The 14,641-nt window shown below is 42.8% G+C and overlaps 1 protein-coding gene across 2 annotated transcripts in view; it reads left to right on the top strand.

The window, feature by feature from the left end:
- GRIA3 (glutamate ionotropic receptor AMPA type subunit 3) overlaps positions 1–14,641 on the top strand; it is a 146,249-nt gene that overhangs the window by 87,678 nt on the left and 43,930 nt on the right. For both annotated transcript variants that reach the window (XM_053990016.1, XM_053990015.1), the window contains exons 8-10: positions 3,173–3,277; positions 4,257–4,364; positions 5,530–5,736. In XM_053990016.1, coding sequence (XP_053845991.1) covers positions 3,173–3,277; positions 4,257–4,364; positions 5,530–5,736 — 420 coding nt within the window. The remainder of the gene's footprint in view (positions 1–3,172; positions 3,278–4,256; positions 4,365–5,529; positions 5,737–14,641) is intronic.

Below are 14,641 nucleotides of genomic sequence, written 5' to 3'. Positions count from 1 at the left end.
GGCAAAGATAACGGCTGAAGAGCAACAGCAGCAATTCCGTAGTGCTTGTGTCCTGCTCTGTGTACACAGAGCTTCTGTGCTCACACAAACAGCTGCAGCTCCTCAGGGGAAGCAAAGTAAAAACAAAGTTAATTATGAACTTCAAAGAATGGGTAAGATAAATTCAATAGAGGGCAAGGCATAACATACTAGCTCTCAAAACTTTGGCCAAGATCCCTCTGGTACTGATGCAGCAGCTGCCTGATTGTCCCCACCAGAGCACCTACAATCCCTCAGCTCCCCTGTAACACCCCAGCTTCCCAGGAGAGTGAGCATGAGCCATTTTGCAATCAAACACATATTGGGGGTTTCTAAAGTCAGGGTGAGCCTGCAAATCTGACTAACAGAGCTAGACTGGGTCTTTGGTACATGTGTTGTAATTCTTGCAGGGATAGATGTGTTTATGAACTTAAAAGCATGTGTGCAGTTTTGATAATTTGCCAGTAAAATATCAATATAGATTGGTTTAAAACAGTGGAGAAATTGTTGTTGGTCACAGCAGTACTGGTAAATCTCAGCACCAGCCTGAACCTGGGAACAGTTTAGCCTCCAACCAGTTCTGATTCCTGGCATAACTTTGCACTCAGCCAGATTACCTTCTGCATGGCCAGATTTTTATCCCTAACACTAGTTATGGCATGGGATCCTACCTCACTTATGTCCCTAATTTTGTTGATTTTTAACTCTTTTTAGTCTGCTATTTGTGTTTAAGCAAGTGACAGCAGGAAAAATTGGATAATGTTTTTGTAGATACAAAAGACAAGATTGCTGCTTTTAATCTGGCTCAAGTAACACTCAAACAAACCTGTTAGCATTGATTATATTAATGCAGACATAGAACTGGAGTGAGTGAAAACAGAACTAAGTCTGTGTTAGGTGAAAACAAATCCTAGGTCAATCTTCATACACTTAGCTTAATTGCTGCTTTTTCTTGGCTACCAAATTGGGAGGATTGTATCACAATATTATAATGAGTTGTGGATGGTTATAATCAGATTAAATCACTCTTAAAACTGAGGTGGTATAGTCTCACATAAAAAGAGCCAGAGCTCTTTTTTTATGCCATTTTTTCACCTCCTAACATATACCCTCACTGCACATTCATTAATGTAGCATTGCACACTTTTGAAGAGAAATACTAAATTCAGTCTTCACAATAGTTAAAGAATTTGTGCTGTACTGATATATGAGGTATTCATGTCAATAGAGAAAACCAGCACTGCAATAGGACACTTCCTTATTTAGGAGAACTTATTAAAAATATTAAAAAGATATAAAAAGGCATGATTGGCAAAAAATGCAGAAGATTGACTTTTAGCTGGCTGCCTTGAATGTTTTTAGTTATTCAGAGTCATGTAAGCAAAGTTTCCATACCTCAAACGAGAGCTACCCAAGATCATCCCACATCACCTTCCAGTACCCATCCTGTCCATCACCTTCTCCCCTCTGTGCAGACAATGATCTTGAATCTTTGCTCAGGGAAAAAAAAAAAAAACAACAATGATTTAATAACTTTTCCTCTCCACTCTGTAGCATCAACTCAGATAAAAATGCTTTTTCCAAGAGATCCTTGAAATATCTATCCTGTGCCAGCAGAAGGTCCAGTGCCTCACTATAGTCATCTTACTGGCAAGATAGTTAACATTACTTGAAACTTCTTCCCAACAACCTTGAAAACTGTGCATATCTTTGCTTCTGAAGCTGGTTCTAACACATCTGGTCAGTGGCAGACTGTTGATCTGGACACTTGCAGTCACTCTGCAATTGCCTCCACATGCTGCCACCAAAAGTGTTTGAGTCCTGGCAAGCCTTCTGCCTCAGTGCAGCCAGGTTTTGCTAAGTGCTGAGTTTTCCCACCATAGAGAAACAAATTAAATTTGAAGCCAAAAGGTGTCCAGTGCATGAAGATCATGTCTCAGTGGGCATCAGGATGGAGCCAGTGAAACAAGCTCTGTGAGACACCCAGTCACTGCTGTGCTAAGGGAGACAGACAGCCCCCAGTAAATGCCAGATGCAGGCACAGCAACTCACATCTGGATGCAACTTATGTGTCAACTACCCTACAAATACATTTGCTCAGTCAACAGTTGGTAAGACCACTTAGGGTCAAATTTGTTTTTCAAAGTGCAATTCATCTCTCTAGCTTTCTGGAGACAGGAATACCTCTGATTTTTTTCCAGCCCCTGTAGTGACATAAACTATTTTAAAGAAGGTTCAAATCCACTTACTGATAAAAAGAAACTCCCTGTATGTCAGTGTGAATTTGGCTCACTGGATAATTTGGGGTCCATGGAATTTTTGTTTTATGTAGCCTTGCACCTCATCTCTAACAGTGACCAGCAGATTGGTCACCAGCCCTGAACAGTTTGCCTTTGACTAGTCTAACTTCACCTCTTCCTGTAACTTCTACAGCTTTTGCTAAATATTAAAGCTAATTTTCCCCTACTGAAGTTTGAGACTGTTACCTTTTCTGCCTGAGAGACAGCTTGTCAGTGTTGATAAGTGATAAATGAAAATACCTCATCCTTTCATACAGGGAAATAAGAAAGGCTTTTTTTTTGAGACAAAGTACTTTATACTTCCCCTTCAGATGATTCATGTGAGTAGGTAATGATAATGACTTACCGTCTGTACACCCATCCATCCTGACTGAGACCAAAACCCCATAAGCAGTAGAGACAATTGTCTGTGCTCATTCAGAGAAGACATTCGTTCTTTTTTTCTACACTGGGACTGATCTTAAAATAAAGCACTTCCCAGAATGAGCAATGATATGCCATTCTGGTCTGTACTGCAGATCACTCTGTGCCATATTGTGAGGGGTTTAGCTGCACTAATTGTTGCTTGTGCCTCGCTGATGCTCCATTCTCTACTCGTGAACCCAGTGTGATCAAGCATGACAGGATCAGACTTTCTTACATTTAACATACCTGCAGGGCTAATTTCATTTAAATGCAGCTCACTCTGAGTCACCAGCTGAGTGCTAAGTATTTACAGCTGGAACTCAGAGAATGGGGACTGGGGTTGTTTTGAACAGTACAACTGTCTGTGTCAGAAGCAGTACAAGTCCCTTACATAGATAAAAAATAAAGTGAATCTTTTATTAAAATACTTTTCTGTTTGTTCCCTCAAGGTGCAAGTTCAAGGAATGACAGGGAACATCCAGTTTGACACCTATGGGCGGAGAACAAATTACACAATTGATGTGTATGAAATGAAAGCTGCTGGATCACGGAAGGTGAGTTTCAAGACATGGATCCAGATTTCACACCATCTCAAATATTTATTCCAACAAACCAATGAAATTCAAAAATACTAGGGATGCAGTGTAATAACAAGGTCCTGAGGAATGCCCCCTTCATGCTGTCTTCCCTATCCCAGGAACCTTGTTTATTGAGTTCCTGGACTAAACCACTCACCCTGCTTAACATCTTCACTGGTTTCCATGTCAACTTCAAACACAACTTTTTCACTTAAAACCCTTCTGGAGCTTTTTCACTGCCAAGCATAATACCTGCTGTCATGGTCCTGTGCTTAGTCCTATCTTCTAAATTCCTGTCCGTCTTTCCCTCCCTCTCCATATTGGGCTTTAGAGCCATACCAAGTACCTCTAAAAATGGCCCAGCCACTCAGGGGGGTGAAGAGAACAGTGTTACTTCTGTGTTGTGCACAAATACAAAAGCTATTTTGACAGCCCAGTGATGCAGCCAAAGGCCAGCACCGGCCAGCTGATAAAGTCACCTCGTGCTCACAGAGGGTTTTGTGTCCCACACTGGAGATAATGCAGCTGTGCCTGCATTGCCAATGATGTCTGTGCATGTAAAGCCAGCTCAGGTCTGCAGGGGCTGTATTGGATAAAGCCACAAAAACAGAGAATTTTACTCAGAATGCTGTGCAGTTTCTCTTCTTGTCTGTAGTATGTTCTTATGCTGTGGATATATGAGAATTTATTCCACAGGCACCATACTGATGTGAATTGAGATAAGGAGAATTTAATATATATTTTCACTTAAATTTGGCTTGTGCTGATTTGCTCTTGGGCTTGAGAACATTGTTTCTTTAAGGAAATGGATGTAAAGTTAATGTAGTCCCTTAATGACAAAAACAGTGAGTGAGAAATGTTACAAAGCCTTACATTTTGATAGTTGCTCTTACATGTCCAGGTACCAGACTCCTTGTAAAGGTATGTAATGAGGTAACAATCTCCATTTTTATAGGCTGGTTATTGGAATGAATATGAAAGATATGTGCCAGCATTAGATCAGCTGCCCTCTAATGACAGTTCATCTGTGGAGAACAGAACTATAGTAGTCACTACCATCTTGGTAAGTTTTATGTTTGTAGTGTGTTTGTATGTAGGAAACAAGGCACGTGACTGCTGAGGTGTGTTAGGCACCTTGTCAGGAGGCAGATGTTGAATACTGTGTGAATTCAAGTGACTGGAAAGTTCAGTATCTTCCAGAGCTGTTCTGAGGGCTTGACCCTGCTAACTTATGTATGTATCAGTAAGTCTGCTCACAGGAGGAGCTCACTGAGCTCACCATTGTGCTTTGCTACTTCCCAGACACTTGAACTCAATTAAGTGCCTCATTTAAGTGAAGTTATTATGCATGCATGTAAATGAGCACAGAGATTGGCCTTTGTGCTGTAGAGTCAAATCTTGCACCCCTCACTCAGGTACAGCTCCTGTAAACTCAACCCCTGTGGACTGAGTAAGGGTGGCACAATGCAGCCTGTAGAGAACTGGAACTGCTCTAGCACTGGGTGAAAAGCAGCCTTTTCCTGTGCAATTCCAAAGGAGCAAAGCTCTTCATGTGTGTCATGAGCAGCAGCACCTGTGTCAGTCCCAACACCTCTACAGATCTGCTCTGTACAGCATTCATTGGGACTTCTGTGCTTTTTACAATTCCAATAAGCATGAGTTAATTCTATGCTGTTTACTGAAGCATTGTGTTTTATACTCCTATGGATTTAGTGAGATGTTATCAGCATTTCAACTAGAATTTTCCAAGAAGGCTAAGGGAATTCAGTGACAAAAAGTGCTGCTGAGGATTTCAACCTAGTTTCCCTTAGGCTTCTTTGAAATATCTCCATCAGAATCCCATTCTTGGCCACTGGGGCCTTAGGAAATTGTGGTGATGGTACAGGTGTTGGATATGTCAGTCTTTAAACACTAAAATTTGAATTATTGCTACAGTGATGCTACTTGACTGTCTAATCAGGCCTAATTCTGCAAACAGATGTGTAACTTTGTTAAAAAGTCCTGTTGTCTTCAATGGCTCCTTACTAGGAATACAGTCAATAGCATGTGTGGCTGTAGGATCAGCCAAGGATTTTTATGCTGCAGAAGTCTTTCTAATTTCTGTACCAAAGCAGGAAATATTGTAAATATTTGCCAGTAATATAAAGGATAATAACAGCTCTCATTTTGTGTGGTTTACAGCTGTATTTTACATTCATAGACTTTTGATCTTTACTTTTGTTTCAAAGGAATCACCATATGTAATGTATAAGAAAAACCATGAACAACTAGAAGGGAATGAGAGATATGAAGGATATTGTGTAGACTTAGCTTCTGAAATAGCAAAACATGTTGGAATAAAATACAAACTGTCAATTGTTGGAGATGGGAAATATGGAGCTAGGGACCCTGAGACTAAGATATGGAATGGCATGGTGGGTGAACTGGTCTATGGGGTAAGTTTCTCTTAACCTTCATTTTAATGTTCTTTATAAAAAATTATGCTCAAAGTTAATAAACTGCAAAATAAAGATCATCTGTTTGAATACCACCTGTAAAATTCTAGATATTTCTTTGTATTGCCATCTTTATAGTCTACTTTCCTAATTGTTTCATTTAGTGTCACTTTTTTACTGCTGTTCTCCAAATCAGAGTCCACAAAATGTTGAGAAGTAACATTGGGCAAACTTCAAATTCTTGTTTATAGCAGAATTTCCAGTTTGGTCTTTATATGATGCTTCTTCGTTTGCCAGATCTCCTTTTCCTGTATCAGTCTCTTAAATGCTGGGGCAGGGGGGGTGTCCCTCTCATTAAAAGTCTGATCTGGGATGCTGGGTCACTGATCTTGGTTTGTGTTTTTGACCAGACCCATTTAACTCCATGGTTACTTTTCAGGGTAAGAAGCAATACAGGTGTGAAATCACCTACATGTTTTTTCTCTTTAAACCCTGGTTTTGGCTTCAAAAATCAACTATCAGACAAAAAAAAAAAAAGCTAATTCACTGCATTCTTCTTTATATTTCTATATTGGGTGTACATCACTTTGTTTAGTAAGAACAAAAACAGTCCGGAATTGCCATTTTAGAACCTTCTTTGAAAATGAAAATTTTGGAATACAGTTAAACCAGATGGAAGGGGGAGAAAATTGGCTTTGCAGAAAAGACTTCTCAAGCTGATATTTCATCTTTTTTTTCCTCAAATGCTAATGAGATGATTTGTGATTCCGCCCAAATCTTTTTTGCAGTTTATTTTTAACAAGCTTCCCTTTATTAAAAATATCTGAACAGAAGCGCATATTTCAATCGCATCCTTTTGTTCTGTGGTTGAGTGTAATTTCTAAAAGTCACCTCAAAATTTCCTTGGGATAATGCATCATCATTCTTGCAAAATGTTTGGTGAGATAATTCTTTTCCAATGAATCAGTCTTTTTTAAGTAACTGCTAGATTTTCACAAGTTTTCTTTCTCTGGAGCAGTCAGTCCTGATGCTTTATTACGTAATTGGTAGCCTGTTGTACTTGAAAATGTTTTATAGAAATAATAATGTTTTTGTTGTATTGTACTGTGGCAGGGAGGGAAATCTACTGATTACAGAAAGTAAACAGGGTTCTGGACCCTTGGATTACTTCTTTGCTTCCCTGTTGCTTTGAGGTTTGACATTATGCAAATCTTCTGAACTCTGCCTGCCTCAGTTGTGCAATTTGGGAAACTGAAGTTTGCTCTCTTAGAGAACACAGGTCCACTGAGAACCTCTGAAGCAAAGGTTTAGTTTAGTTCCAAGCAAATTACATTGCACTGGAAACCTATACCCTCCCTTGGTCTGTATGTGGTTCAAGAAATAGCAAGAGTATCAGCTGTAATCTGTGAGCTCTGGTCCTTCTGATGTACTTGCAAGTGACAAGCAATGAAACTTGTTCATTCACTTAATAAATAACCATACCATGTGGGAAAAGCATGGCAAAAGAGAACCTCAAATTGCTGCTAACAGTCAGAGCACTAGGGGAGGAAAGGTGTGATGTGGGCTACAGCTTTTGTGTCTTGAGCCCAGTAAGATTAGTCTGTGCAGCTGCCATACAAGATCCACCTGCATAAAGGGCCTCAAGGATGCTCTGAGGGCTGGAGCACCTGTCCTGTGAGGAAAGGCTGAGAGAGTTGAGACTCTTCAGTCTGATGAAGTGAAGGCTCCAAAGAGACCATATAGCACCTTCCAATACCTAAAGGGGCTATAAGATAAATGGAAAGGGATGTTTTAGAGGGTCATGTCATAAGACAAGGAGGAATGACTTTAAACTGAAAGAAGGCAGATTCAGATTAGAAATTAGGAAGATATTCTTCATTGTGGGGGTGCTGAGGACGTGGCCCAGGTTGCCCACAGAGGCAGTGGATGCCCCATCCCTGGAAACATTGAAGGTCAGGCTGGACAGAGCTCTAACCACCCTGAACTAGTGGAAGATGTCCCTGCTTACTGCAGAGAGGTTGAACTAGATGATCTTTAAATGTCCTTTCCAACCCAAACCAATGTGTGATAAGCAGGTTGGCTGCAGCTGCCTTTTCCACAGCCTCTTGGGACCAGCCTAACTCAAGAGAGCTCTGCCTCCTTAGCATTAAACTTGGCCCTAATCATACTTGTGACCTTTCCACACCAGCAAAACCAGCCCTGCAGGCACCACAGACCATTCCTTAAAACAACCCCAAAACCACCCACCATTCTCCTTTTCCCCTGCAAAAAGGTCAGTTCCTTTGTATTCTGAGCACAGTTTTCATCTGTGTTTTCTCGTTAATGAAAAATTGAGGAATGTTTCCCTCCCTGACCCCCAACAGTTCCTGTACTCATGCTGTGAGCTTTGTTACTGAAGCCTCTCCGCTGCAATGCTCAATTATTCAAAGGTCAGATGTGTCCCGTGAGGTTTGAGTGCAGACCCAAGTTAATGCTTCCAGCCCCGTGCTGCTGAGCCAGCTCCCCAAACTGCCCAGCTGAACTGAGCTTGCAAGCTGCATGGAAATCCACCCGGCTTTCTGGAAGCAGGGAAAACAGCCCCTGAGCTCTGAGTATAAACCTCCCCAGCCCTCCAGACCTTTTCCCAGCTCTATTTGCAAACATTGTGAAATACCCTTGGCCTCTTCCTCCATCCGTTGAGAGGGGGCTGTGTACCACACTCACAAGGATGTGCACTAAGCCCTTTGAAGATGAGAAGTACTCTAGAAGTGCTAATTATTTGGAGCAAGTGCCTCATTTACGTGCTAACTTTCCTTTATCTCTCACGGGCTTAAAACTCTATTAGGGAACTAAAACTATGTTAGCATAATGCCCCTGTGAATCTTGTCAGCAAAATTACTCAAATTTGGCTCCTCTGGATTCCATTTTGGGAAGACAAGAGGCAGATTAGATTTTAAGTACCTTTGTTAGCATCTATGGAAGATAGACTTGGTAGGATGAAAGGGGCCTGATTGGTTTTGGTACCAGTTATCCAGCAGCTCAGCTGAGCTGTGGCAGAAACACAATCCTGTAGATTGCATTTGTCTCAAGTGATAAGCAGTGAGTAGTCATTTGTCAAATACAGCATATTCCTGACCCAGCAGCCTCCTTGCCACCACCTGGCACTGCTGGGGCATCTCAGCCGGTTTTTTGAATACTGAACCCTTTTTTGCATAGCCCCATGCATGCAACTCCTTTCTAAAATTGCTCTTAGCACAATCACGGGAAATGAATGGCTTGTCATTTTAATGGTAAAACCCTAATTAACTGTATTTAATGTTTGGGTTGTGCCAGTTCAGTGTTACTATTGCTCTCGATTCCTATGGGATGCAGCACGGAGTCAGGGGAGAAAAGGCAGCCTCCAGACACTGCACGGGAGGGGCCTCAGTCTGCACTGAGCTGTACCCAAAGCACCAGGGGTGGCGTGTCACCGTGCTGCAGGTCTGGAGGGTGGCACAGCCCTGACTCCAGTGTAAGACTCACTGGAGGTCGGCATTAGCTGGGCCAACTGGAGCAGTCCCTAGAGTTACACGTTGCCATTTACACCCTAAAATGCTTCCCATTAGAAATTCTCCCTCCCCTGTCTCGTATCACATCAGGTTTGGTTGGAGGGCATAAAGGTCTGCTGTACTGTAGGGTCCCTGAAGTCAAGGACAATCTCATCTGTGCCCCTTGGGCCTTTCCTTGTGGCTTTGCAAGAGGCTATGCCAATGCAGTTGGTTGCAGAGGGATGGCAGCCCTGGAGGCAAGGAATTCTGCCTGAGCAGATAACCCCAAACCCTTTGCTTCAGGCAGAAGAACCCAGCAGTCTTGGGTTGGAGAGCTGGAGAGGGAATAACAGAGCTTTGTGGTCTGTTAGCAATTTTTAAATGTTAGTGATAGTAGTAGTAATGATAATTTTAATACTAATTAATAATAATATTGAAATTTGGTATAAAAGGAAATGTATTTGATTTTTCGTAAATCAAAAAGTGTCAGTTCAGGCTGGAAAAAAAACTTAATTTTGCGCTTTCACTCTGGCGTCAAAATAAAACTCTTCATGCTACCAGATAGCCATTCAAGCACTGTTATTTTTTTAAACTAAGAGAAATTTCCAAAGAATAATGGAAATGTTCAACAAAATAAAAATAGAAAATACGTAAAGCTTTTTTCCTGGACATTTCAGAAGGGAAGTAGCTAAATCATTCTTAGTCCAAGAGACTGAATTGCTATTTAAATCTGACCAGCAGAGCAATCCAGCAAGGCAAGTGCTGTCCTGCAGTGACCCACGGGCTGAGGACGTGCCCTTGGCTGGGGCTGAGGAGCAGCAGCACCTCCCTCGGCCCCTGAGCTCGGGGCTTTGTACCCACCAGCTGCTGAGCACTAGACAGTCGTCTTTTCTCTTCTTTGGGGTCAGCCTCTTTCTGTAGGCTTTTATTTCTTCTTCCCCTTTTAAAGCAGGCTGCTGTTCTTCCTTCCCTGTTCAGCCAGGGGAAGCCATCCCTCCCCGGGCCTGATGCTTTTCACAGCGCCGAGGCTAATTGACAGTAGTTTTAACACAGATCTTAATTGTAACTACAAATGCTTTGGGAATGAAAAGAGCAGCCAGACCTTACAGCCTTTAAAACTCTGCTCAGGTTGAAACAAGCCTTTATAAAAACCTCTCAATATGTAAAGTAGCACAAAGGAATGAAGCAGGGATGTAAAGGACAGGCAGTCCCCGGAACACGGCAGCCTCCGCAGTCTGTCAGAGCGGGACCGCCGACACATCGCCCTGCCTTGCAGAGTAACCCACCCCGTGTGGGGCTGGCCTCTCTGGCTCTACCAGCAGCATGGAGAAATACTAAAAGTGGCACATACAGCCTTTGAATCATAGCAGAGAGGCAGACTAATTCAATTCCTACTGTTCCTTAAATCTCCCACATGCTCTTAGTCTGTGGCAGAGCCTGAGTGGGTGAAGCTTGTCCTTTGCTCCTCACTCCTGGTTTCTGCAGGGGGGAAGCCCAGGTGCAGGTCCCCAAGCTCGCTAGCTGCCTAGCTGTGTGATGCTGCTGCCCTGCAGCTCAGACAGACCCTTGTCCTGTACACAAGCACACATATGGGGTCCCTGGCCAGCTGAGCTGTGCTGGAGGACAGGACCACAGCCCTGGCACAGAGCCACGCTGCCGTGGTCCTGGGCTTTGGCTGACCTGAGTCCAAGCACAGACAGGGGAAGCACACATATGTCCACAGCCCCAAAAGCAGATGTACCCTTTTTATCTCCATCTGTGAATGGCAGGAGTGTGTCAGAATGAGCTGTGGGCATCCACAGAAATCACAAATGGACTTAAGTTTGACAAACTGTGGCAGACAAGGCCAACTGCCATTTTAACACCTTAATACCTTTTCACACTGCTCAGCTAGGACACATTAAGGCTTCAATGCAACATGTTGCTAGTCAGGTATGACCTGTTGGCTTTAAATAAGTGTGAGCTAATGTGTTAAAACCACATTGCCCCCGTGACCTGGCCTCTCAACACACCCTGAATATCCGTGGGGACGTTGCACTGCCTTTACAAAGGTAGCTCTTACCAGCTGATACCACAGGTGATGTGTTGCTTTGTCTGATGCTCTTTTCTGGTACCTGGGAACCTCAGACTGCACTGAGACAATCACCATTGCAGTGCAGTCTCTTCTGGTGCCCCTGTGTACCTGCATTCAGCACTTTTTGGGTGTGCAGAGGTTCAACTGCTGATGGAAGTCGGTCAGTGTCCCTCTGCTCCAGTCTGCACAGAGCTGGGGTGCTGCCTGGCTTCCCATCACACAAAGTGACTGCAGTCCAGACCCACTTCTTGAAAAGTGACCCTCGAGCAAAGAAGGTGTTTAGTTCTGCAGGCAGGAGTGACCCAAAGCCTGTGCAGGCAGGAGCACAGCCCAGATCTCTCACTGTCTCTAGTGCACAGCTTTGAATTTGAGAGTCATCAGTAGGTCTGTAAGCAGAAGAATCCCATTCCTCCGTCTGGATTACAGAGGTGGAACACCTTATCATTTTTCATTCTCCATGTAGAAGAGTATTTCCATTTGCTATTTTTTTTCTCCCTCCCCATAAGAGTCTGGAGGTTTGCAGCTCCCTGGGGTCATCTTTGAGCAGAGTGGGCAGTGCCTCTGTGCTGCCTGTCCTCTCTAAATCCATCCCTCCCACACTAGTAGGCAAAGACAGAACAAGCCTCAGAGGAATCCATGACATTTCTCGCCCGGCTCAAATGCAGTGAAGATGATGTTTGAAACACCATTAGTCATGAGTGATTAGCAAAGCTCAGTTGTTGAGGTTCTTAAACCCTTCTCCAGTTCTCTATGAAGAAGGGCATGTTTGTAGTTGTGTTCTTTTTAATCGAGCTCAATTTGTATGGGTTTTGCTTATCTGCAGCCATAACAGGGAGGGAAATTCTCAACAGTGCTGCAGTTATTAATGATCCTTTAGGGTGCTTAGAGCTCTCCATAAGCTCTCCATTTCAAATACTGTATCTCTAAATAAATAAGCAAAGAGAGAACTGTTTTTTAATCTCCCTAGTGCAATTAATATTCAGGGAAGTGGTGGGCAACCAGATTTGGGTGTTGGATTGTAGCTGGTCAATCAGTGCCCTGCTTTCCCAAGACCCTGTGTGGCCATGCTTGTTCCCTCTGCAGAAACCATGTGTTCACTAAAGGATGAGGGTGGTTTTTGGTGTTTCCAATAAAGTGAATGCCTTTGGTAAGGATGGTAGGAAAGCAGGGAGATTGAGATGTTTCAGTAAAGTTAGTATTTGTATCCCATTTAATATTATAATGCAGTTTGAAATTATTTACAAAGAAATCTGCCCTGTGTGATAGGAACATGGTAACAATCAGGGCTTTAACAAGTGATTTGTCTGTGCTTCAGCATCAGCTTCATCCCCCACAGGAACATCCTGCATGAACTCAGCTGTGCATGAAGGAGATACAGACCTTATTGCATGCTGCATCAGCACTTAGGAAGAGTTCCACCATGTCTACTTTAGAAATCAAAATATTACTTTGGGAGAATTAAAATTCTCCAAGTCCATGAAAATGCTTCAGAAACCAAATGCTCTTACAGCTGAAGCACCTTTCCCTCCCTTGATGGAGTGTTCCAAGGCTGCAGTCCATGTGCAGAAGTGCCTGGTGGGAAGGCACCTGCCTCCCACCTAAGCTTCACTTCACATGGAGCCATTGCTAAGTCTCCACAGGGGTGCTGATCCATTAAGCTTGCTCTAATAAGGATTAATTTGTAAGTACCTCATTAGTTCAACAGGAAGTACAGTGGCATGGTCAAAGTGCTTAGTCTTCCAGCTGGCTGTGGACTCTGACTACATTTAAAACTGATATTCTGTGTGAATCTCACCCTGACTGCAGACATCTGGTATTTAACAGGAGCTCAACAAGCAGCAGCTATAAGAGAAATACATGTTTTGGGGGAATTCCTCAGTGAACAAGTTCCAACATCTTGCAAAGATGTTACCTCATTCTACCCATATCCTCCCCTCCAGTCTCTCCATTACTTAGGTGATGAACACATTCATCTGCAAAGCCAGTAAACATCCAGACATCCAAAGGCATTTTCAGTTTTTATATTCAAACCATGTTCAGCTAGATTTTTGCAGTAAGTGCCCACAAATCAGCTGAGGTTTTCTCCTTGAGGAAAGGTCCACTCAAGGGGAAAGGCAGTGTCCCAGTACACATGACTGTCAAAAGGGACTGAGCAGGGCTGTCAGAGGGGGCACCCAGGGCCATGATTTCCAAGTGGCTTCCTTACATGCACAGGCATGGTTTTATCAGATTATTCCAAGCAGTGAACTTGTGCACATACCTTGTAGCTGCACATGCTGGTATGAACTGTCGAGAGGTATTCTTGGGTGGCTGGAGCAAACCTTGTGCAAATGGGCACCCTGCAGAGAGAGGCAGCTGTGGGGAGGGCCAGCCCTCATCTGACATGTCTGTCACTGGCTTTGGTCTGCAAACCCTGAGCAGTGCTCCAGGATGGCTGCACGGTGCTGCTGAGCACCAGCAGGCACCAAGCCCACGATGCTCTGATCAGCTGTATGAAAAGCCTTTGCCATTTCTGCTTATCAAATGTAAAACCCAAACCAATAGCTAGGAGGAGGAGCAAACCAGATATTAATGACAGTCACATACATCACCATCAAATTTACATAGAGGCATATTCAATTATTTTATGTCACAGATTTTAATAGTATCTTATTAACATTTCCCATTAACTTTTATTCAAACTTCCACTTAATCAGGCTTTATTTTTCCACCAGAAAGAGATGCCTATTTACTAGTGGGGAAAAAAATCTGATTTAAAAAGAGCACAGTGGTTTAGGTACTGATAAGTCAAGGTTTCCCTAAGGAACATTTTTTCTTTCTGAAATTCTTAATTGCCAACAAAAGACCCTCTTCAAAAATATCAATAACATGAATAGTTAGAGTGTTTACAATAGTGTATGTAGGTATATAGACTCTCATAACATTCTTCAAATGAAAAGGGCTCTTTTTTTAGCATTCCATTCCACTCTCATACAAATGCACCTGCTTGAGTGATTGGCTGGATCAAGGCTAGGGTATCTAAGTAGCATGACTTGAATCTTTGTAGCATAGAAATACAGGTACAGTTAAATATGTTGAAAATCTATTCTGGAATGTCATTTTTAATCAGGAAACTAAGTAATTTGCTTTTACATGCCTGCCAACCCATGAAATCCAGCAAGGGTGTATAGATTGAAGGGAAGGGTATTCATTCAGCAGCACACAGGTGAATGATGAATGATGCAATAGATGCAATTGTGCTTCCAGGTGACTCAGCCCTAGAGCAGTCTGTTACAGGCCTGTAGAGCCAAGGTCTCTAAGACAGCAGGGCATACATGACACTACA

The sequence above is a fragment of the Vidua macroura genome, chromosome 14, assembly GCF_024509145.1.
Source record: "Vidua macroura isolate BioBank_ID:100142 chromosome 14, ASM2450914v1, whole genome shotgun sequence".
In the NCBI taxonomy this organism is placed as follows: Eukaryota; Metazoa; Chordata; class Aves; order Passeriformes; family Viduidae; genus Vidua; species Vidua macroura.
The sequence above is the reverse complement of the archived record's forward strand: the minus strand, read 5'-3'. Positions and strand labels throughout refer to the sequence as shown.